At 34.6% G+C, this 24,705-nt stretch overlaps 2 protein-coding genes across 5 annotated transcripts; both read right to left on the minus strand.

The window, feature by feature from the left end:
- Positions 1 to 169: 169 nt before the first annotated feature.
- LOC116290014 (REST corepressor 1) lies at positions 170 to 14,781 on the minus strand. 3 transcript variants are annotated; one of them, XM_031696983.2, is made up of 16 exons: positions 14,488 to 14,781; positions 14,332 to 14,391; positions 11,705 to 11,776; positions 11,365 to 11,417; positions 10,212 to 10,290; positions 9,808 to 9,890; positions 8,786 to 8,901; positions 7,880 to 7,925; positions 7,504 to 7,557; positions 7,312 to 7,427; positions 6,575 to 6,665; positions 5,938 to 6,117; positions 5,174 to 5,231; positions 4,778 to 5,038; positions 4,389 to 4,561; positions 170 to 3,527 (listed from the first exon to the last, which is right to left on the minus strand). In XM_031696983.2, the coding sequence occupies exons 1-16, from the start codon at positions 14,624 to 14,626 to the stop codon at positions 3,501 to 3,503; spliced, it is 1,608 nt and encodes a 535-aa protein (XP_031552843.1). In that variant the 5' UTR covers positions 14,627 to 14,781; the 3' UTR covers positions 170 to 3,500. The 3 variants fall into 3 exon arrangements, with proteins under 3 accessions (XP_031552843.1, XP_031552844.1, XP_031552842.1); XM_031696984.2 differs by having other exon boundaries at positions 5,024 to 5,038; positions 7,880 to 7,937; XM_031696982.2 differs by having other exon boundaries at positions 7,880 to 7,937.
- Positions 14,782 to 17,507: 2,726 nt separating this feature from the next.
- LOC116290033 (D-aminoacyl-tRNA deacylase) lies at positions 17,508 to 24,264 on the minus strand. 2 transcript variants are annotated; one of them, XM_031697006.2, is made up of 7 exons: positions 24,115 to 24,241; positions 23,320 to 23,472; positions 22,926 to 23,016; positions 21,362 to 21,461; positions 19,453 to 19,585; positions 18,884 to 18,987; positions 17,508 to 17,907 (listed from the first exon to the last, which is right to left on the minus strand). In XM_031697006.2, exons 3-7 carry the CDS (start codon positions 22,934 to 22,936, stop codon positions 17,773 to 17,775), a joined length of 483 nt encoding a protein of 160 aa, XP_031552866.1. In that variant the 5' UTR covers positions 22,937 to 23,016; positions 23,320 to 23,472; positions 24,115 to 24,241; the 3' UTR covers positions 17,508 to 17,772. The 2 variants fall into 2 exon arrangements, with proteins under 2 accessions (XP_031552866.1, XP_031552865.1); XM_031697005.2 differs by lacking the exon at positions 23,320 to 23,472 and having other exon boundaries at positions 24,115 to 24,264.
- Positions 24,265 to 24,705: the final 441 nt, after the last annotated feature.

The following is a 24,705-nucleotide window of genomic DNA, read 5'->3' on the forward strand; positions in this document are numbered from 1 at the left end:
ATATATAGATTTATTGATCTAACACAAAGAAACTAAGCATTCAATGGAGGTTGTGGTGGAGCAATTTGCAGCCTCCATCGACTCAGTCCGTTCCCTTATTCGGACACAGGAGTCCCGTTCAACTAGTTCAACTTACCAAAGACTGATTTTAGACAATGTCAGACAAGACTGAATAATGAAAACTTTATTTCCCTTGCACTGTTTTGATAGCGCAACATTTGCAATTATGTACAAGCAAATATCTCAAAACTGTAATCTAACAAACTAAATACTAAATAAAGCTTAAAACAATGATTTTACAAATAATCTACTTGCTTTTTCTATTAACTATCAAATCACGACATTCAGTTATAAAATATTCGAGATGTGCTATTATTTAATGTATTGTCTTAGATTATCCAAGCTAAGCTGTCGTTCGTCTAGCTTTACAGCCTGATTTTCACTCACTGGTTTTGCATCGACGGCAATAGACTAACTAACCTCACCCCCTCCCCTGGGGGAGAATTGAGTCCAGAGACAATGCTTGAACATTAGTGTAGTTCAAGGCATAGTATATCCTCATGCAGCAGCCATGTTTATTCCCATGAAAATTTTATGCCTAAATAAAATTATCCTGAAGCACTAATATGCATAGTCTCACCTGTGGCCGTTTTTAGTGTCAACACTAAGAACAACTAGGGGGAGACTATAACATGCAAGGCTTTGCAAAAAATCTACTGATTTGGCCAATATGAGTGATATGAAAGGTCCATAGTCTGATAAAAGAAAACGAACCCGCATCAGCTGGGATGAAAAATGAACTAAGAAAATAAATTACTAATAATAATATCTATAGGTAAATACAAAAAATGATGTTAATAACTTGAAAGTTACCTTTTTTCGAATCCATAGCTTGCTACATAAGACACATCTTATTTATCCAGATTAAAAAAATTGTTATGTTATTAGCTTGCTCAGTGTTAGAAATTTTGATTTAAAGTTCGCAAGGCTTATCACCTATTCTTTAAAACTATGTATCATATTCTTGGTTATTCAGAGCAGAAGTGATTGGCTGGTAATCTAAGGGAATGTGAATGCTGTAACATTAAAATGGTTCTTCATAACGTGTTCAGTACTTATCCTCTTTGTATATAGACCTCTTTACCTTGAGCCTAATGTTTTCTCGATCATGTCATTCCCCAGAGTATCATTTCTTTGTTTACCGGTTGTGCATGGGAAGACACATGACTATGGATACAACTCAAACAAAGAATCTTATATATTCTAAGGTCTGAAATGGGAAAACATTATGCCAAAGGTAATGCTCTATTGACAGTGACAAAGACCTTCCTTAAAAACCAGCTGTTCTTATTTCAGGTAACCGGCTAGTTTGAACATAAACAGGAATTTGGGAGTAGAAATTTTGGCACTGAAATATATTCAATCCTATTAAACAAAAATATTTATATTGGGGGGAGGGGGTTAGGGGATAACAATGTCTTTATAACACTAAAAGACTGAATGAAAATGCTGTAGAAACTCTATTTGGGGGAATGGAGGGTGGGGTGAGTGGTGCTAGCCCTCCCATACTAAATAAGTGCACATTGGAATATTTTTGACTTAAATATGATTAAATGATTAAACACATAACTACTGAAACATCAATAACATGGGATATACGTGCATAACTTGAAAGGGAGATAAATTAACTTTGTTTATAAAAAAACGAAATCCTGGTCCAAAGAACAAGGATCATACAATCAGATTTTAAAGTAGTTTGACAGGAAAACTCTGATCCCAACCAAACTACCTAGTATTAATTTTATACATATATAAAACCTATGCGAAATATTTTCACAATTGGAAGCAAAGTTTTAAAAATCATTATGAGCTTTGTGCTTATTGATCAGAATTATCACTCTGGGCTGCTGATTACAAATAGATGGAACAATAGACCCCTTGCATGTGACATCAATGCAGCTCAATTTGGAGCACAAGATAAGGGAAGTTCGATCTCTATACCTATTATTTAGCCCCCTAAATTGAGCTGCATTCTGAAGTGCTGCAAGGGTCTATTAACTTGCCATGGTTGATCATATGGTTATTGGTTGCTAAGTTCATTGGCATACTCTCTCCAAATTTATGCACAGCAGGTCACAGCAGCTAATCAATCATTGCTGATCCATTGATTGTCCAATAGTCATCGGTATTTGGTATAGACTATTACTCTAGCAGATTACTGCATAGAGTATGCTGAAACATGCTGTGAGAAGTTTTAATTTTCTGATGACAGGTGACTGAGGCATTTTTGGCAAATTTTTGCACCCATCAACCATTGTAGCCCAGAGCAGAGCAGAGCAGAGTTGCAAAAGGTAGAGTGAGTGGGTTCAGATGTTAAACTTCTCATTCTTATAGTTTTGTTGAATCAAATCATATCAAAGAATGCTGTCTAGGAATAATTCAACAGACCTCTTTACCTTGCTATTGTGTGTAATGTTTTCCCAGTTCAGACCATGTGCCATTCCCTAGAGTATTATTTCTTTGCTTAACAGTAGCACGTGAGAAGACATTTAATCCATTTAGATACAACTCAATCAGAGAATCATAAGAGAATAACACATGGTCTTAAATGGGAAAACATTATGGCCAAGATAAACAGGTCTATACCAAACAAGTCCTAAACAAAAATGCAACCCAATGTTAACCATTGAGTAAAGGAGGATTCAGGTTAAGACTGCCTGCAGCCATTCATTACCTCTCCAGGGTCATTTATATTACACCCAATAGTTTATTACGAGGCCACCATTAGGGAATTCTCAAGTTATGCCCTTAAATTTTAAAGGGGAAAACTTCATTGGTGCTTTCAAAACTGGCAACTAAATAGAGGTTGGCCTCTTAATATGTTACTGAAAATCAGAGTTTCAACTTTATTTCCTGGTGTAGTCCTCATAGCACATTCAAAATTAGCATTAAAAGTACTTTAGGAGGCTATAGTCTTGTTTGCTCAGATCTTATTGACATCACGTTGTAGAATGTAACCATGAAAACATTTCTTAAAGCTACCTTTTAACATTGTGATCAATTTTTTTGAGCCTCAAACTTCATGGGAAAGATCACTGAATATGGAAATAGTCTTAGAGGGTTTTTATACAAACTTCCACAATTTACAGAAACCAAAAATATGCCAGTTCTGAAGCAGTGTGGGTTGCAGAAACATAGAAAATACTCCAAGGTGCAATAATAAACAACCCTTCTCCTTTCAGGGATGGATAAGGTATGATGCTGAATGCCGTCACCAGGATCAGTCCATACCCTTACAATTGATTTCAAAGATTGTATGCCTAATTTAAGAATAAAGAAGTATTGTGTCTAGTATTCTATCTTAACATGACACTAGATTTCTTGCTGTGGTTTAAAGAATCAAAGAATTTTATGAATCCAAGGTAATAAATACCACTTGATAAGTGATGATGGCAAGAAAATCTGTATATTTATATCCTAGTACCTCCATGTCTTGCACATTAAGGAGCCATTGCTCTACCAAACTCCTGGAAAGGAGAAGCAAGAAAAGATTGGTATCAGTTGATTATAACTCAGATATCAAAACAGGCAGGCAATCAACTTTGTTTATAGAGGATGCCACAGTAGTTCAACTGACAAACTTGTGGTCCTCTTTTAACATCTCTAGTTGATTAAGTCTACTTGATTAACATGTTCATATGAGCTATATTTAAGGTCTAACCATTTGCATATGTAATAACAAAGGGAGCACTTTCTTATCACAGGCTGTTATTTCAAGACCCTGCAGAGTATTGGTCCAGCCAAACCTTGAACTACAACCTCCGACACAACAGACTTACAGTCTCACCTACTGAGGTAACTGGGAAGTGGTGATTCTAAAGGTTTCTTTATTTTGAACTAAATCAGGTTGATCTACAAAGGGAAATAATTCAACTACATGCACACAACTGCACAACAACTGCTGTAAGAATGGATTTTTAAAGGTTTTAAGAGGGCAAGAGGTGTATTTACAAATGCTTTTAATTAAAAATACAGTATTGAGAGTACATGTAGGAATAAATCCCAGCTGAGTTGTCTGCGTTCCTTGAAAGGGATAATGGAGCAACTCTTTTTGGTTAGCATTTTCCTAGCAGGGGCTGAGTACAATGTAGATTTATCATGTTGATTGAACCTATAGAATTGCATCATGTGTTCAACTAGTAGCATTTATGATAAATTTAAAGTAAAGAAAATTCATATTTCATGAGTTCTCTTATCAGAATCATAGGAAATGCTAATCAAAATATTATTTTGAACCCTCAATTCTGATTGGCTAAACTTGAGTTTGTTCTGAAGGTCAACTCTGCTGGATAGAAAGTAAATTTGTTGTTGAGTTCTTGTACACACACCTGTGATTGCATAGAAGGTCGGCCAGCTGGTTTGATAAGGGGTGGAGGGCCTTGAAGTGGAGATCCAGACTGACTTACGCGAGATACTGATTGAGACTGTAGCGGGGGTGGTTGGGAACGTTGTGGCTGTGCTCCTGAAGGCTTCAGTAAAGGAGGAGGCTGGCAAGGAATACCTAGAAGATCAGTGTGATAACCTCAGTCATTGTATGTAAAGGAGTTGAAATGAAGACATAAATAAATGCATCAGTGATAAATGAATAAATGAATGAATGAATGTCATTGAATAGATGGATGGATGGATGGATGGATGCATGCATGCATGGATACATGGATGGATATATGAATGGATGGATGGATGGATCAATGAATCACTGAATGAAAAGGCAAACCTTGAGAGCTAATAGGGGGGGATGAAGTTTGAGGTCCAGGAGATGAAGTCAAACCAGGCGAACCAGTCATATGAGAAGAAATCATTTCACTATCTTTTTTGTCACTACTCGTAATCCCTTGTTCTGCTTCATATTCTTCCAAAACTTCTTGCAAGTTGTATCGGCGACGATAATTGACAAAAAAGTTACGACACTGACTGATAGTTTTATTGCCGACAACCTCTGCCATTGCTTGGAAATCTTTACCATATTTTCTCACAGCTGTGGATACAACAACAGCCAAAGGATACATATTTAGTGAAGATACAGTGTATATACAGCAAGAAACATCTATTAGCTTACATATATATCAAACAATGCTAAAACATTGTAAATATAAAAAAATATTATACATACATTGAACAGCTAACAAAAGCTCCTTATCAGTCCATCTGGCATTGTTTTTATTGTTTAACTGCATATAGACACAGAAAAGACAAAACATTAGAGTACATCCAGTCTGTTTGCAAGTGGGTCTATTTTCCTTCAGTCAGCCACTGTTTGATTACAACAGTATGTGTAACATGGATCATGGAAAGCGTAAGGCAGAGGGGTTATAGCCCCCCATTTTTTCATTTTTCCCTTCTATTATGTTCTAATCTTAGTATATGTACCACTTAGATAATTTTTTAAAGGTATTACTGGACAAAATTTCTTCAGTGGCAATTGTATTTTTCAAATGCATAATTACATATTTTAACAATACAATATGTCAGGGTTGCTGGAACCAGGGGGGAGGGGGTAGGGGTACTTTAGCTCCCACCCTTTCCCACTTTTTATGAGAATAGGACACTTGCATTATGGCATCATTCACTACCACTACCAGACTCCCTTGCACTCTTTCTTTAGTTCAGTTAATTAGCACCAATTGTCTTACTTTTCTCATGAGGAAATACAAATTTGAATAAGAAAGAAAATTTGCCAAGCATTTTTGAAGTGGCAGTAAATTGACACCATCATGCAAAGGGTCTATTGACATCTTTATAAGTTTTGGTACATTGTTCAAATTCAAATTATGTAATATTATTTAATTACTAAGTTTGCACACACTCCTTTCTCTTTTAAAAAGTGCTCCACGGTCTCATTATGTATATGGCTTCTATAATCTAAAAAATACTCACGTCCCCCAATCTAAAGTCATCTATGCCCACTTCCATCTGATATTTATTTAGGCTTATAATCTGCTTGTTGGCCTGAATCTGACGTTTCAGGTTGTCAATCTCATTGTCTAGTGGCTTAATATGGGCGTCGCCATGAGTGTAGGAAATAGACATCAGACTGTCATGTGACAGATTCATGCCCTAAAATAAATAAAAACACAACATTACATCTTTGATCAATAGACCTAATCCAGTTATCAACACATGATATAATCCCTTTTGTATGACTTCTTTTTTACCAGGAAGGATGGAGTTTATAAAAATAAAATGAAGTCTAAGATGGAAAAACTCCAGACCCAATCACTGTCAAGAACTCTTTTACAGGGCTCGAAATAAGCTCTAAATGGCAACTAGCAAAATGATAATGCTTTTCTTGACTTTGATAAAAATAATCTACTAGCAAACATTTGCAACAATTGTACTCAAGTTCATGCGATTTCCTATACTAATCAAATTATTTTTATCCTTATCCTTATCATTATAACTATCACTATCATCATCATCATCATCCATATCATTACCATCATCATCATCCTCATCATCATCTTCCTTATTGTTATTATTATCTGGTAAAATGATTGGTCAGACAGTGACTTACTTTTGGTGGTTTTCTCTTGAGTTTATTTCCTCTTGGCCCAGTTCTCTCATCCCTTCCACCCATCCTTGGCTGTCTCATTGCTCCTGTGCGCCTTAAAGAAACAGAATAATAACCACTGGTTATTTTCATGTGACAAGTGGTGAACAGTATTCTGTAACTTTGTAAGAAAGTACAAATTTGCACAAATGAGTAAGTTTCAGTAGACCTCAGTAGACCGTAGACCTACAAACTCAGGCAGTGTACTCAGGTGGGTAACATGATGGGGAGATGCAACATATTTTTTTTTTGGGTTGACAATTTTCGTTCCTGGTATTTTTTGGGTCAAAAGACCAGCCACATATTTTATAAGGTCTCGAAATGAAACTCGTGTTTTTTGGGTCGTCACATCTCCGAGTTCGATTTTTGTATCAGAAAATTATTTGTTTGATTTTTTTCAGCAAGGCGTGAGTGAGTTCCGTAAACTGAATTCAATAAATCAGTTTTGAAGTATTTAAGTCTCGTATTTTTTTGTGTCAGAAATTTGGATGCCATGTATTTTTTTGGGTGTAAAATTTCAGGTTTGAGTATTTTTTTGGGGGTTGCAATATGAAGCTCCATCGGACCCCCCCCCCCCCCCCATCATGTTACCCACCCGAGTACACCCCCTGTGCCTACGAAACTTTGCACTAATTTGTACTCTACTTTTTCCTAATGAGTTTCAATATTTTTACAAAATCTACTTCAAAACCTTTACTTACTTCCAGTAATGATAACAAGCAGTACATAGATTGCCTTTGGGAGTGCTTTGAATGTGCTGACTTTGAGCACCACAATGGATATTGCAACAAGTGCTTGCCAACAGTAGTGGCTGGTTCTGGAACCATGAAAAACATGTTAGCAACTGCTTAAGCACTACTTAATGAACAGTCAAGTATTCATAATATACTCACAACTGGTTGTTTGGTTGGTGTTTTGGGCTTAATTTGTCCATTGGCTTGACTTTGCTAAAAAAGAATTCAAAGAAACATTTAAGGGACATCAAAGGAAGAAAAATCCTAATTTGTAGAACGGCTGTTTCAAGCTTCCAGAAATACATAATACACAACTCTGATACCAGACCTCTAATTCATATGCAAAGTTTTAAATTTGAATGCTCCAACACCAACAGCACAATGACAAAGATTGATGGTCATAGGTTGAAATGTTTGAAAAAATATTTAGACGTTTCAAGTCATGAGACAACAAAATTTAACTAGAACAAACATTGTTTTCTTGAAAGAATAAAAAAATTGATACATAAATAGATATAAACCTAAAACTTTTTACCTCTTTATCAGGGTCAAAGTCACTGTCACTGGTGTCGCTGTTATCACTATTTGGTTCCCTTACAAGGAAAAAATATATCAAATTTCAAAAAAAATATCAATTTTATCATTACACTGAAACAACCCTCTGGACTGTTACCTTTGTAAAGGCACAGCTTACTCACAGAAGTTTTGCGGAGAGAGCAAAATGGAAAACCTGGAAAATTTTCTTAAATGGAAGGAGACCGAACAAACTCTACTCATATGGGCTTCTGAGTTTAGGAATCAAACCTGAAACCCCTGACTTGACAAGTGAGTGCACTTATACCATGTCACCCTTGATTTCCTATTTTTAACACTGTATCTCATCTTTATCTTACTGTATGTATTTTTTTTTTAATTTGGCAATAAGAATTATATGCCAACCAATTAACTGACTATAAAATCCTTGCAAATGCTATTTAATAATTATTCGCTGAAGGTGAAAGATTATCTGTGGAATATTTATCGAGTGAATATTCACCATAATCACTGAGCCTGAGGGGGATAATGGTTTTAGTATGATCTTATATAAGACTTATGTGCCAGAGAAAAGTTGAAATTCAGGAAAATTCTGGCAAACTTTAGAAAATGTCATCATTACTGTTCAGGTAGTGATTAGCATCTCAGAATCACTGGTCATTCCACCAATCTCTATATTCAAGTCTAAAATTATACTAATAAAAATTTTATCTTCATATATATCTGGGCCCTTTTGTACAAAGGGTGGATAGTGCTATTCAACAGATAAATCCTCATCCAGTGGATAAGTTGAGGCTGTTATCCAATCAATTTATCCGCTGGATAAGATTTTTCCATCGGATAGCGCTATTCACCCTTCGTACGACTGGGTCCTGTTTAATAACGAGACATGTGACAATGGACTTACATGTACTCTTTTACTGCCAACCGCCTTGCCTGACGATCAATCAGACTTGTCCTACTTCTAGTCTTCTTCCAAGAATAATAATACTTGACCAAGCTGCTGACAGCTTTATCTGGCAACTAAATACCATGACAAGAAATAAACATTATTGATGTGATTTTTACCGTATTATTTACATATCTTTATTTGAGCTAATTTTTCTGGCAGGTTAGAACCCTAAACCTCATTAGTATAGTTTAAACCCCAAATGAGATTTTGAAATTTTTTCAATAAAAATATGTTCACTTGAACTTTGAGATATTATACCAAGCAATGTAAACACCTAATATTTACATACTGTTATTTAAATAACACATAATTTGGTAGAAAAAATAGACTGGTTAGGAACTGGCTAGCTGGTTCAAGTATTAATTTGAAGGGGGAAAAAGAGAAGTAATTTGAAAAAAAAAAAAGATATAGTTTTAAAGACTCTTAAATTTCCCAATTTTTTCAAGCCTAATAAAAAGACCAACCTTTGAATAGGCATACATTAAACTAACTGGATTTTTTACTTAAATAAGGCATGCCAAAGTCTTCCTAACCCTACTGGTACCTGGCATGTGTTATATCTTATATAATATTTTTTGTCTGTAAAGAATTGATCCTTTAAAATAACAATTGTGTTCAAAAACAATTTAAAAAAACCCCTTTCATTCCAGATATAACATGAGATTTTAAATTTCTGCTAACCATCTGCTGAATTCTTTCATTCATTTCATTTTTTCCTCTTTTGCATATCATATAAACATTCCTTTTTTTAGTAAAAAATATAATCCCAGATATATGATGAGATTAGAGGTGTCTACTAACCATCTTCTGAATTCTTTCATTTATTGAACATTTGCTGAATTATTCCATTTATTTCATTTTCATTTCCTTCTCATCCTTTCATTAATTTTTCCTTTTTCGTATTCAAATATTAAAATTGAACCTTTTAGTAAACTTCTAATCCTAGGTATATAATGAGATTAGAGAAGCATACTAACCATCTGCTGAATTCTCTTGAAGCTTTTTCCATGCGACCCAAACGCTTGCTCAAAAAGCACTTTATCCTCCATACTCCACTCATCTATTAGGAAATAATTACACAAAAATGTTCAGACAAAACTCTTAAAGTTTTTGCCCTTTTTGCCCTCTGTACTGTGATATAAACAACTGAGAACTAAAGAGAATGAGAGAAGCAAGCTTAGGAACATGAGGCATAGCTGTATGCATAGAATCTTTAAAATTTAACATTTGAATGTTGTTTGTTTCAAATAGTGAATGTAATGCAGGTTAGTGTGAGTGGAGTGAACCTTATAGAGAAGCCCCTCAAGCAAGTGAGTTGTAAAAAAATATACAAAAAAAATTTTTTTTGGCATAACAAGTTTGCTTTTCCAAGAAAACTTACCAGGAAATGGTGTGAAATTGGACAAATCATTTAAAGATTTATCCACGTTGTGTTTATGCCAAAAAAGCATACCAAGGGCCTGAAAGACATAGTAATATAAAATTAGTGAAACACAGAAGTGAATAGGTACAGAAAATACTTGGAATATAAAATTTTACTGATTGCTTGTATTTAGTCCTTCAATAATAGAAATGAAGCAGTAAAAAATTTACATTATTGATTTTATTCAAGTACGTTTTTGTCATATATTCAGTATAATTTGTTTTGACTGATTTTATTCATTCAATTCTAATCTATTATTTTTATGCATTATTAAAATCATTTGATATAATTATCATGTGGGACAATATATATGCATCATTTGCATACACTCTTCTCATTATATTAACCACAGTTTTACTTTCTACCTGTATGTATAATTTATTTCATATTTCTCAGATTATTGTATGCCAGTAAAATACATTGACATCAAAGACACAACATTATTTGTCCATTACATAGAAGAAGATAATATGGATATGGGATTAATACAATATTAGTTGAGAACAGAATTCATAATATGAGGTCTAGACCTTTGAGTGAGCAAACAAAAATAAACAAGAATAATAAAGAAAAAACTAGGAATGCATGTGTTTGTTTTTCCCTTTGTCTGAGCAAAACAAAAATAAATATTAAAAATAAAGAAAAAACTTGAAATACATTTTTTTTCCTGTCTGAGCAAAAATAAAAATAGAAAAGAATAATAAAGAAAAAACTTGAAATGCATGTGTTTGTTTTTCCCTTTGACTGAGCATAATAAAAAATAAATAAACAAGAATAATACAGAAACAACTTGGATTACATGTTTTTTAGCTACTTACTGTATAAACAGACATTCTGGTTTATGACAATATAGTTGCATCAAACATTTTGATATCATTAATAAAATATCAATACAGCCAATAAATGAAACTTCATATTAGTTTCTGTGTGTAATGGTTGAAATTCTGATCAATTAAAATGAAATTGCATTTAGGTAGAGAAAAATACATTACAAGTGTACTAAAATTCTTTTAATCATGTGCACGATAAACATTATTTGAAGAATTTAAATGGCCAAAATAATTTAATGTTGCATAAAACGTGTTTGATTTTATAAAATAAGATTACATACCTGTTCAACATTGTAGCCATGTTTATCTTTAGCTGTTCGTAAATATTCTTCCACTGTAAATAAATAAAAGAAGTTAAGGTTTTTTAATCACCACTAATTTATAACAACTTGATATTTATCTTATGGTACAACAATATTATTTCAATCAGGAAATAGGTTTTATTTTTTTCTTATTTTCAAACTTGATAAGAATATTTTTTGAGACACATTTCATTAGAAATATCAAGGACCTAATACTGGACATTTTGACAACATCTTGTCATTGTTTACAACAGTTTAATGAAATACAAAGTTCAAGGATTCATTTTGATACCTTTTCAATAATATCTGACTTACGTACATTTTGAATCTGGGATATCCTTGGCCGGTGCCCATACCAACAAGGCATTGTGCTTTGAATTTTCATCTTGGTCTGCAAACAAATCAGATATAAAAATTGATTGAATACTGGCTGTATATTGTATTATTAAAACACAATTTAATTTTGACTTAGTTAACTATTACCAAAATAAACAAAAATTAACTCATTAGTACAGCAATAAATATACATTATGCAACAAACTCAATAACAAAGTTGAAAAGTAAGCTGAGTTTGGTGAGAACAAAGGGCTTAAAATAATGGCTGGTAAGTCACTGGTCATGATAGCTGGCCAAATTAGTTTTATCTCAGTCGTACCTTGTTTCTGGCTCAATGCTACTGGTCAAAATAACCAGCAAGGCAAGGATTTAACCAGACAAGTTCCAATTCTTAGGGAATATTGTCCGATGTCTGGCTGTTGTTTTAAGCCATGGAATACTTTCAATTTGCTATTGATGATTGATGGTGATGAAGATGATGACTGGAGGATGATACTAGGACTTTTAATATTACGTCCCATCTATAGAGATGTTAAACACAGAGGCCCACAATTTTATCTTGTAACTGTCGTGTGTCACCACCTCTTTACGGATACATTTTTATTATGAATATTAACACTGATGATGATGATGATGATAGAACATTCTTATACAGTGCAATTTTACCATTGTATATTTCATAATCACAGTTGGGAAACTCCTAGAGGTAGTATACTAAGCTGCCAATGATTGGTAGATCAGTAGTCACTGATGCATCGTCAAGTCCATGAATTGAAACTGAGACACCTGGTGTGAGAGGCAAGTGCACTAACCACTATTTACACCATCATCACTACAGTGTATCTTTGATTCCCTAGTGACTTAGGAAATGCTTGATCACAGCTAAGAACTAGAAAACTATTTTCACAAATAATTTATCTGAACAAGAATTAAAGGGAGAACAATTGTGTTGAAAATAGAAAGATTATACTACGATTTAGGTTTAGACAAATAGATGTACTTAATTTTATACACGTAAGAAAGCAATAGTTTTCAAAGTTCAAGGTAATCATATACAAAAAAAGGTTTTTTTGAACATTTATTTAAATGATATGAAATGATCCTCCTTGTTAAACAAGTCTAAATCTTGTATTAGATATTATTATGTCAAACATCTTCACATGCTGAGATACTGTTGGTAATATGTTAGGAAGTTTACGATTCTAAGATGCTTAGCAAGTTAATTCTACTAAAATAATGAATCTATTGCGTACAAATATTATTGTAAGGGAGTCTTTATGGAATCATATTTTGACATCAAAATCAGATTGCCATAATTTTCTTGATATATGAGAACCTCATAAGGTCATAATAAGTTTTTTTACAAGTCAGAATAAATTGTAAGTTGTTTCGCAAAAATTTGATGCTGACAAGGTATTTGAAAAAAAGAAGCAGATGTTGAGACTAAGTATCAAACATTTTCTTAAAATTGTATTGCTATGGTTCTGATTCTGAACCATCTATCATACAAAATTAAGATTAAAATAAAGATTATTTCAGCTTAATGAAGGTTAGCTCTTCCAACAGATATTCACTATGCAGGCTTTCTTGAGCGACAGAAAAAAGCCAGTAATGAAAAATTATTATTCCTTAGCTTCCTATCTATTATGAACAAAATAATAATGTTGTTTGCCATACATATGGTTCTCAGATCATAAATTCTTGTAATAAGTATATTGAAATAATTAAATTTCATAAAACCATACTCTAATGAATATTGAATACTGTAGTATATTTCCTCATAAGGTAGAAAGAAAGAAATAACTGGGAATCCAAAGCAGACAAAATCCAAGTTAGTCATAATTTATGCATGAAATAGAAAAATATAATTTCAATCATATGTTTTATTTTGCTCTAAATATCAAAATTTAAAATGCTTACAAGGGAGTTCATTCGAACTAAGGAAAATTAGGTTTACTTTCAGTATTTTAGGACAAAATTGCAATGTTTCCAAGGACGCTTCCCATTTTTTATTTGTTCCCGTTCCCATTCATCCAAGCGTTTCAAAATGGCGACTGCTCGAGTGTGTGGTAAAATGTTGTCGTATTTTCGCAAATAACTTCACTAAAACAGCACAAAGTTTCTCAAATACATTCAAAATTGTTAGAAAAAGTATCTAATTAAGTAAATCTACATTAAAAAGGATTTAAAAACAAGCATTCCGTGACAAGAATTAAAGTTTTTAAATCGTGACTCCGTGACAGAACGGCGGACCTCGAAATAAAAACTAGATTTTGGATCGATTTAAAACCCCTTTATTCCTAAGCTACGAAAGCAGTTAACAAAACACCGATACGTCATGGAATGTCAATAAATTCCAGTTGCAAATTGTATGTAGGAATGACCAATTTTTCTAATTTATAGGGTCCTATTTATAATTACTATAACTTTAGACTTCTAACTTGATTTGTAGTTACGGCTAGCACAAGTTTTTTCTGTCATGAGGGTTCAAATGTCTATTTAGCACGATATTTACCGTTAGTATTTACTGCTTAATAGATCGATATTGGGTTTATCTTTAAACTGAAAGACTTCTGTGATCTATTTAAAGTTTAATGACTCTTTCCTTACCATCCGAAGCCAAGTCGGGGATGACCGCTTGGTACTCGGAGCCAACTCTCATGCCGGGTTCTGCAAAACAATTTTCGGTAGTTAGTCTATCAGCATCCGAATGAACAACTCGATACAAAAACTGCTTAGTTCAGGGGCTTGTTTTAGTTTTCTAACCATGGTATTCCTCATCACTGTCGTTTTGGTCAGCTCCTTGCACGTGTTGAGCTTTGTCTTGGACTTCCATCGGCTCTCCTCCATTCTTCCCATTTTCCACTTTAATACCCATCATCGAACTCCTGGCACTCGACGCCATACTGTCACCCCACAAGGGCTACAAATCACTTCAAAATATCTTCACTAACTACCCAAAGTACTGAGGAGAAAGGGGCTTAAATTCATTGAAAGCCAGCGGAATAATTTACCGCTTTTCCTCCACTCTGTGAGTGAAAACCTCAATACCGTCAACGAGTCGAGTAAACGATGCTTTAGTCACGTGGTCTGCATAATCATGGTGGTAAATTATTGTAGCGATAATTTATGCGCATTTTTAAAAACCCTCTTTTATTAATAAAATCAAAATGTATATGTAAAGTTTTCTAACGAGGAAAAAAAAAGTGAAGGTAGATTTTGAATAGTGCCAGTGGTTTATTTATTTAGGCAACTCGTTTGACTCATAATTTGTTTCCTTGAGCGATTACATCACGGCAGTAGCATCCGGCAGTACCTGTCCTTGCCACGATGGAATTATCTATTCCATTGTTTTCTTATTTACGAGGAGTAAAGAAAAATTACCTTGGTGAAAAGTTGAATAATGAACCTCAAATTATTATATCAATTAGATATAGGTAGTTTTAAATGAATGATATTCCAAGGGGTGTAAGACGTGTAAGATAGTTCAATTCTCAGCTGACTGCCCTTTATTAATAATGCATTAATTTAGTAGAACTATCGAACTGAAGATTTAACCATTTCATTTCCAAAATGCATAGATAAACAGGTACAGAGGCAGAATTATTTCCTTTATTTAACATCTAAGCGTTCAACGAAAGCGGTTTCATTCCAAAATCAGCTTATCACTGATTTTTTTGTATGTATTTTCTTTTTCCTTTTTCTATTTATTATTATCTTACTATTCTGTAAATATTTCTTTCTTTCTTTTCTCCCTTTCTTTCTCAAATCCTCACCCCAGGAGGTTAAGTTCAGTAGCTAACTGGAAATAACGCGCAAAAAATATTAAAAGATTCATCGACTTTTCGGCATTGGAATAACACATCTTTCATCCATTAACTTTGATCCAATAGACCTAACTCTACTTTAGTTACATGCAAGGATGACGTAGCAGTGTTCCGCCGCTTAATTGACACACGGTCATCCGATCGACTCGATCAGTCGCGCGCCTTTTTTCATTCAACAAAAATATATCATATGATTAAATATTGATCAAAAGAGTGAGACATAACCGGAGAAAGTAGAGGCAGTTAGTGTTACGGTTACGTAATTTCTTTGTTTACTATACTCATTTTACAAGATGATCATCATCGGTTGTGTCCCCTTTCTGTGTGGCAAGACTGCAGCGGTAAAACTTGATTATCAATTAAAAACATTAAGCTTTTACCTAGATTTTGTTACTATATATGTCAGGGATTAGGATTAAGCAACATAAAAACCTTTTAGAGGCTGACCGCTTTTTTTCTATTATCTTGGGGGGAGGGGGGTAGGGGGATATAGGAATTCTTTTTTTGGAGGTGGTGGGTGGGTACGTAGTCACGACTTTGTGCGGATATAGTTATTTTTATAAAATTTAAGTTCCAAGTAATGAAGGGCTTTCGTTATTCATTGAAATTTTCTTAAAGAGGGAGGAGAGGGTGAATTTAAAAAAAATTTCGGGGGAAAATCACATCACCCCTTTATGACATCAGTGATTGATAGTATAAATGATCGTCTCGTTCAATCTGAAACTCATCTCTACGATATTCGGATTGCCTGCGTTATATATTATAAAAATCAATCCAGCAAGTAAATTGTATCAAGCCATTCATTAGTACAAAGGCTTTGAAGGCTCGTTAAGCGCGGGGAGGCGCACGCAGGCAGAGCGGGAATAGAGTTTCTTTTTCCATCGATTAATTGTTCCTCACCACTTTCTAAATTCAATTTCCAATTAAATAGGGATGGGAAAAGAACTCCTTAAGCTACATCGTGCAGGTCTTAGGTCAAGGCCACGTCATTGGAGTATGGCACACCAAATGCTCTCAAAAATTTTCCAAAGCTTGAGAAATTCAGTTAACCCTGGGTCTCTGCGGTCGATTGCTGACATGAGAAATAAATGAGAAAAATTGACTTCTCATCAGTATTAACCTAGAATACAATCGGAACAGGAAAGAAACAAAAAGGAGGGGGAAAGGAAGAAAGAGAAAAAGAGAGTAACAAACTGGAGAACGAAACATTGTGACGCAACATAGTGCATGCAGAGTGCTTTTCTGATCGATATCATTGCGTGCACCAAAGTAATAATAATTGTTACTGAATCTGTCATCTCTATTAAGACACTTGAACTATCTCTCGCGCGATCGCTTTCAAAGTTTCACGTTGCATCAGGTTACGAAGTCAAAACCTTTGTATTTCAGGGATCAAGAAAACTCGAATCAAGAATGAACGTTTTCTTAAAGGAAATTATGTTTTTATAAAATTAGATTAGTAATTAGATACTGTTTTGGCCCGTTTTGGGCCTCGGGTCCGGGTGCATCTGCTACCGTCAGTGTACTTTGAGTTTTTCCGGTTTGGCGCTGAGTGGTGGGTGCACGTGGGTCTTCGGCGCTCAAATCGTGCCTTAGATATCAAATCCTGCAGAGGTCTATTTTTTATTTTACTGTACAAGTAAAGAAAAAATTCTTTTTGCTTCTAGGAAAATGGGGAAAGGAAAAGTGACAAAAATTGAACACGGAACTGGAAGGGAGGGGAGAAGATTCCCTGTGGGCAGAGTCTCCCTTCAATTTCTCTAACCAGTGGACAGGATAAAAGGAGATTCTGCTCGCAGGGTAAACTACTAAGCATGATTGATTAACACAACTACTTATACTACTGGTAAATCCCTTATCCTTTATTGTACACTGACACTATATTTCAATGTCGACAAAATAAATAATATTCATTCTTGGAGCTCGTGTGGAGTGTTCATAATTCATTGGGGGGGGGGGGGGGGGCTATGGAAATTTGGAGGGGGCAGCCATTCTCTTTGGTAGCAATTAGGGAGCTATTCAAAATATTTATATACATATGATATTTAGTGTTTTCTGAAAGTCTCTAGTTTGGAGGATCACTGCAAATATTATTTTTGAATGAGGGGCTATCCCAAAAATATTATTTCAAAATGTAAAAGCCCCATACCCTCCCCCCCCCCCCCCCCCCCCCCCCCCCCCTCTCTTCCCAGTAAATTATGAATACTCGGACCCTAATAACGGATTATGAGGCACTGTCCATATTTTCAAGTTTTAAGCCTTTTACTTGTTCTGTTAAATTTGATGCAGTTTGTTCTTGGACTGAATTTTCTCTTTCGCCATTTTCTTCACTTGAAGACTTCACTTTCTTTCCAGGATTCTGGAAAATAAAATTTTGGGAAAAAATGGAAATTTAAGTTTTTTCCTTGGGAATGGCCAAGAAGAAGGTATGACATAGATGATATGAAGGATGATTATGGGAAGCACAGGTCGTGTGCGCTGCTAATGTGCTGCCTCTCACCATTGCAGCCCGAGTTCGAGTCCTGTCGATCTCGATGTCGTATGTGAGTAGAATTGTTTGTTTGTTCTCTCCTGTGCTTCGAGGGTTTTTCTCTGGGTTCTCTGGTTTTCCTCCCTCCTCAAAAATCAACTTCTAAAATTCTAATTCGATCTTTGCGCTTTCACTTAGTTTGGAGCCTAGCTCTGTTGTGATTGTCCCACGCTGTGATACGACAGCGAAAAGCTTTGTAGATTTTTTTTTTAGATTTTTTTTTAGATTACTGGGTTGACAAGGATACCCTTCACTTTTTCCCCAAGAATAAATAAGAATAGTTTCCTTGACCATAAGGCATGCTGTATATGTTTCCTAATCTAAAAAACCTCGCATCACTAATCACCACCGCAAGTACATCAGTGGCGTAGCTTAACAGTGTTGAACTGAAACCATGTGAAGCCATGTCTGGAAGCCACTATACAGTCCATGTACGACCCAGAGCACAGCTCTAACCAGTTTGAATTAGTTAGGGTTGATTTGAGAGGGAGAAAAAGCCAACCAACTTAGCTCACATGGGGTGACTGGGATTCGAACCCCAGACCTCAGAGGTGAGAGGCGAGCGTTTTACCATCATGCCATCCTGACTCCCCAGTGGTGAACAGCCTACTTGGCACTACTTTATTTTCCTCATAATTTCCCATATTTACTATTGAAAAATAATTACTATCATTTACAGCTTTTTCCTAAATATTTCTATGGAAATATCCCTTTGTAATATATATTTTATGTTTTAAATGTTTTATGGTTTTCTCGTTATTTTATCACAACGAGGTAAAAACAAAAAGCTGTAACTGCTTCATACCTGTTTTTCTTGTTGATTATTGGAACTAGGTGTTGATTCAAGATTTATTGTGACTGGTCCATCATTTTGAATGTGTACTTGCATATAAGCAGCAAATTTTCCATCTGAAAATAGAACAATTATTCTTTGTTTTATTTTCCAAGTAGTAAACCTCTTGAATGAATCGAATACATGAACAATGAAAAAAGCATCTAATTCTTCATTTTTTTTTTTGTTTTTTTTTCTGCTGAAGGGGGCTTCAGCCCCCCCCCCCCCCCCCCCCCCCGTGATATTTATCAATTGATATGATATGATTATTCAAAATGACTGGCTAACAAAATTATCCATGCCCTGTCTTTTACTTAGTTCAGCCCAGAAACCATTTCAGGGTATTGACAAAAAGTTCTTTAGGCTTTAAAAAAATTAAATTCTCAGCTGGTGCCTTCAAGGAATAATCCTGTAGCCTCACTGTTTAGAAATTTGCCACCCAGGTAATCCCCTCCCCTCCCTCCTGAAAAACTTTGGTAAATGTTAAAGCAACAAATTGTTTGCATTGACAGAGTATTGTAAATTAAAGTAAAACATGTTACCTTTGATGGCTTCTGGCTTGTAAGCTGTCCTCATTTTTTCTAAAAATGTTTGGTAAAATTTCTCACTTTCTTCTCCTCCCATTGCACAATGGAAATCAGGTTTATTACCTTTAAGTACACTGCATAATGTAAACTATTATTTAAAAAAAACCATTAATATATGATACAAGCTAAATTCCTAATCATTTTGTGCATTAGCTATGCCTAGACTTTGAACTTTTATCAGTACAGGATTGATATTTAATTTAACAGACTGATAATCATATGATGTGACACAGACACTTATTCAAATCCAAAGAAATTAAGTGCCACCATTAGTGACTGAGTTGGTAATAAGTGTGCTTCTTGCTAAGCTTGGCATCTGCAGTTCACCCTGTGATGTCACACTTTGTTTGGACATCTATCTAATCCTCGTAGCTTCAGCTTTGATTAAGGACTTTGATGGCACTGCTCATGTGTATCCTTTCCAATGCATGAGTTGAGTGTGTGTATATTCATCTTGATAATATCATTTTAGGGTTTTGATAAGCAAAAAAGCACTTCATTTCTTCAAATTCTTATAGCTCTAAAACAAAGTTGGTGATACATTGGTTCCTTGGAAGACCAGCTACAAGGTTTGGAACACTGATGTTAAATAATCTCTTTACCCTTTTTACCTTTAAGGTATCAGGAGGAGATTTGGTTCCCTATAGACCCTATAATGCACTACTGCAATTTTATTGTCTATTTTGCAATCATAACCACCGAAACCAAAACATCCGGATTTAACACGTGATTGCGCTTGATCTAGAAAAATATTTAAAAAATCAGAGGCACAGACAACTGTAAATAGATTTTTAAACTTTATTTAGCTTTCAGAAAATATACACTTATGTGGGAAAATATCATAAAGTCCATGCAAAAGTTGAGGTAACACATATAGGGGTCCAAATCTCCTTCTGATACATTAAAGTGAGCTAAAACAGAAGCTTTAACATGACCATAAAAAAATGATTTCCAATTATTTTTGGGAAGAAGGCATAGTAGCAGTGCACTCGCCTAGCACTTTGCCGTCTTGGGTCTCAGGTTCAATTCCTGGACTTCATCGCATTCCTCCATTACATGACTGAGTAGAGTTTGTGATGTCTCTCCTTGATTCAATAGTTTTTCTACAGATTCTCACCTAACATGTTAAAGTGCCTATGACACCAAATTCAAAATTTTCAGCATTGATTTGAAATGAAGTGAAAACTTGAATAGTAAATTATTTTATTATGGTTTGAGTGATCATGCACCTTGGAGATATCAAGGTTTTTACTCCCAATATGTTAATGACGTGACGTCAAAGAAGGCATTTCAGTTTATCTGCCATCACATGGAAATCGAAACACTGATTACTATGAGATATTTTTGTATATTTAATGATGCCTCCTTTAACATCATATCATTAGCATGTTGGAAGTATAAACCTTGATATCTCGAAGATGCATCACTCAAACAATATAAAAATATTTTACTATTCAACTTTTTACTTTATTTAGAATCAATGCTGAAAATTTTGAGTTGGGTGTCATAGGCACTTTGAATTTCAATTCCATCTGTAAGTTAGCCATGGCTTACAAAATGGAACACTCTAGTAAGTACTTCTAAGTACAATTCCTGTTTCCATTAAGTCTAATTGAGTATTTTAGTACCTTTTGTCCTTATGACATCCTGTCATAATGAAAGTCATTAATCTAAGCTAATAGGCCATTCAAGCTATACTGACATCAAATAAATACTGACACTCATTAATATACTGTGAACATTTAGTTTAATTGAATCCATTACAGACAAACCACCTCAAGCGTGAACACGAAGAGGTCATTAATGACTTTATTTTTTTGATTCTTGATTTCATTATTCAATTGTAACAAAGATTTTTTCTTACCTGGCTCACACAAAGAACCTCATATTGTTTATCCATGACACTTTTCTTCCACCTTTGACCATTGTCATCAAAAAGTCTAAGGTTTAGAATTTTTCTAACTCTAAAACAAGTTCAAAACAAAAATATTTATGTTATTTATACTATGTAGTAATGCATAATACAGCTTTGGATGACATCACCTGCATGCATCAGTGAAGAGATAGAAAACAATAAAAAATCTCTTCTATAAAATAACTAAGATATAATTAATGATTAACTCAAAAGAAATAATAAAAAACATAAGAAACAAACAAAACATCTCTTGCGTTGCTGACGTCATTTCCTCACAATCTATGTTGAGTTATATAAAACGGTAATTGACCAATCAGAGCGCGCGTTATATCTTAGTTATTTTATAATAGCTAGCTTATAATACCGGTGTGGTTAGAGTTTTTTGAATTCACATTCATTCTAGCTCAGTTACAACTATACAATAAATAAATAAATAGGAATAGAAAAATCTATAAGAAACAATTAAACAAATGAAGGAAGGAAGGAATGAATGAATAAATGAATGAATAAATGAATGAACGAACAAATGAACAAATGAACAAATGAACAAATGAACAATGAACAAACAAACAAACGAATAAGTGAGTGAATATTTCTGGACATGTATAACTGCACTCAATGTATAACTCAACTCATTCATTAAATTTTGATACATGGGATATTTAACCACTCGAAGTGTTGTAATACCATCTACAAATGTTTAGACTTTTAAGGGGCTCTTAGGACCATGTAATGGCAGTCTCATGTCTCCACACTTTATCATCTCTAACCAATATTGAAAGAATGTGAAAGAACAGCTAAGGGTGTATTTAATGGGGGACTAGCACGTAAATCTTCCGAAATTTAAATTGGCTGAAACTTTACTAGAATAACCCTTAAAGGTCTAATAACAACTGGTTAAAGTTTTTCTTTATCTTCCAAGGAAGTATTAATATTTCTACTAATTTCTATAGGACGTCATACGTGACGTCTTACACTCAACACCACACATTGCCCCCATACATTTCTTTGTAAATAACTTCATGTTTTACTTTGTCTATCAAGCCCAAAGGTCCACTGAGGGACTTAACGTACATAACTTATTTGTGGCTAGAATCATTTTATGGTATCTTTTCTTCAATACTGAGTATAAAACTATCAGATATTTTGACTACAAAATGCAAAGAAATGTATGGAGCAATGTTTAGTGTTGAGTGTATGACGTCACAGGCTTCTATAAAAATTCGCAAAAATATAATGCTTTCCATCGTTATTCCAGTAAAAGTTTCAGCTGAATTAAAATTCGGACAATTTACATGCTAGTCCCCCTTTAAAAAAATCCTGGCATTGACCACATTGTCTATGCCTCATACTAACCATCTTTTGTGATTGTAAAGTGAAAAGGTTTTGTCAACAAAAAATCATATTGAAATTGATCTTCAGTGACAGCAATTATAATGGTATGAAAAAATTCATATAGATAAAATATAATATTAACTCCACAAATACTAAATAAAAATCCATTATTTCTTACATATATTCCATTTCTTTTGGAGTGTCATTTCTTGATATTCCCAGAAGAACACACAGACCTCGGCCAATTGAGCTTATGATCTCTCCATCAACTAAGAAAAACATTAGTTAGTAATTATATTTAAAGAGGCACTTAACAAAATGTGAATTTTGAAATGCTATTTATCACGTAAATGGAGTATCAGGTGCTGCCTTTGCCAATTCAACTTACGATCTATCCATCAACTTAAGGGGTCAAGTCTGAGATAATGGAAATTTCATTATATCTTGGTCTAAGATAAAAAAATTATTCTGTATATATTAATGCTTCAACACCAGTTTTCTCGGGTGCTCTTATAGCCCTTGCCCAAAACCTACGTTGGTTCATAGATAACAAATATTGGTACAGTGGTCACCTGAAGCATTGGTGGCATATTGGTGAAAGTTTTGCCTGCCTCTCACCAAGGTGAACTGGTATCAATTCCGAGACATGTGAGTAGAGTTGTTTGCTGGTTCTCTCCTGTGATTTGAGGGCTTTTCTACAATTTTTCCAGATTTTCCTCCCTCTGCTAAAATTAACTCTGAATTATCAACATCTAACATAACATAATGGGATAAAAACTGCACATTCATGGTATTGCATGCAAAATTGATGTTGTGTAGCATGCCATGTGCTACTATTTTCAGTTTTGACAACATGTTGCAAGTTTTTGATTCAGCTTCAAAAACTGGCAAAAGGTGTTTCATATCGCAAAAATCATTGCCAATTCTGATCCTTTTTACAGTGTCTTTTAGTGACCATTAATTTAAACTATAGCTTATTATGCCCGGCAACTCTGACTTGGAACTATTATTACAGAACTGTTAAGTGGATTATTTTCCCCTACAACATCACCTTAATACTGATAAAGTCAAACAGACAAATTAACAGAATATGACAGACAAACAAGAATATGGCAGACAGACAGACAAAGAGATAGACAGCACGTTTTCAATGATTACGTGCATAGCAAGCGTGAAAGATGTGCAAATAGAAGTGATTTATCTTGTAAAACGACCATAAATAGGCCATAATTATAAAATGCCTGAGGATTGCCTGAGGAAAATCTAAAAATCCAAGTGTGTTTTTATCTTTCACATATATAAACTCAATCAACATCGAATTTGTCACGTAGCATCAGCAGAAAATTATACGGTCGTATAGAACGTACCACTAACACTAGCTTGGGTGACCCGTTGAATAACAGCTTTCATAACACCAGATTTTGTTAACGAGCCAAACAGAAAATAAAAATAAAATGGTTGCAGTTGCACCTTTGTACTTCCTGTTTTGAAAGCAGCACGTCCACGAACATAACTGTCAGCGGCGAATTATACAGATTATGCGTAGTAATGACGTTGTCATAACATTGGGAGAAACTGGAATTAATCAGAATACTTTTATTTCATTCACAGACCGATCAACATGGCGTTTGGGTTGTTTGTTGGTGCGATCGCTCTCTGGTATCACGTATCTGCCTTTTGTTTTCTTCTTAGTTACTTCGTATCGCAGTTGTGAGGGCGATAGGACACACTCTTTGAGGATTCTGGCTGTCGGGAATAAAAATATAGGCCTGGTTAGGATCCGCGTATGCCCCGAAAATTACGCGATTTGCCGGGAAGAACCATCGTACCGTGTGGCAGGTGTAGATGTACCCAGGGAAGGAACTTAGTGCAACATTGGACATTTGGACAAACAGCAAGAGTGAGTTAAAGAGGACGCTTCTTTTTCTGAAAGATAGAAAGATTTTTAACGAGAATAT

Source organism: Actinia tenebrosa, unplaced genomic scaffold, assembly GCF_029948245.1.
Source record: "Actinia tenebrosa isolate PJP-AT-01 unplaced genomic scaffold, QUT_ActTen_1.0 PGA_scaffold4__44_contigs__length_22323623, whole genome shotgun sequence".
Taxonomy (NCBI): domain Eukaryota; kingdom Metazoa; phylum Cnidaria; class Anthozoa; order Actiniaria; family Actiniidae; genus Actinia; species Actinia tenebrosa.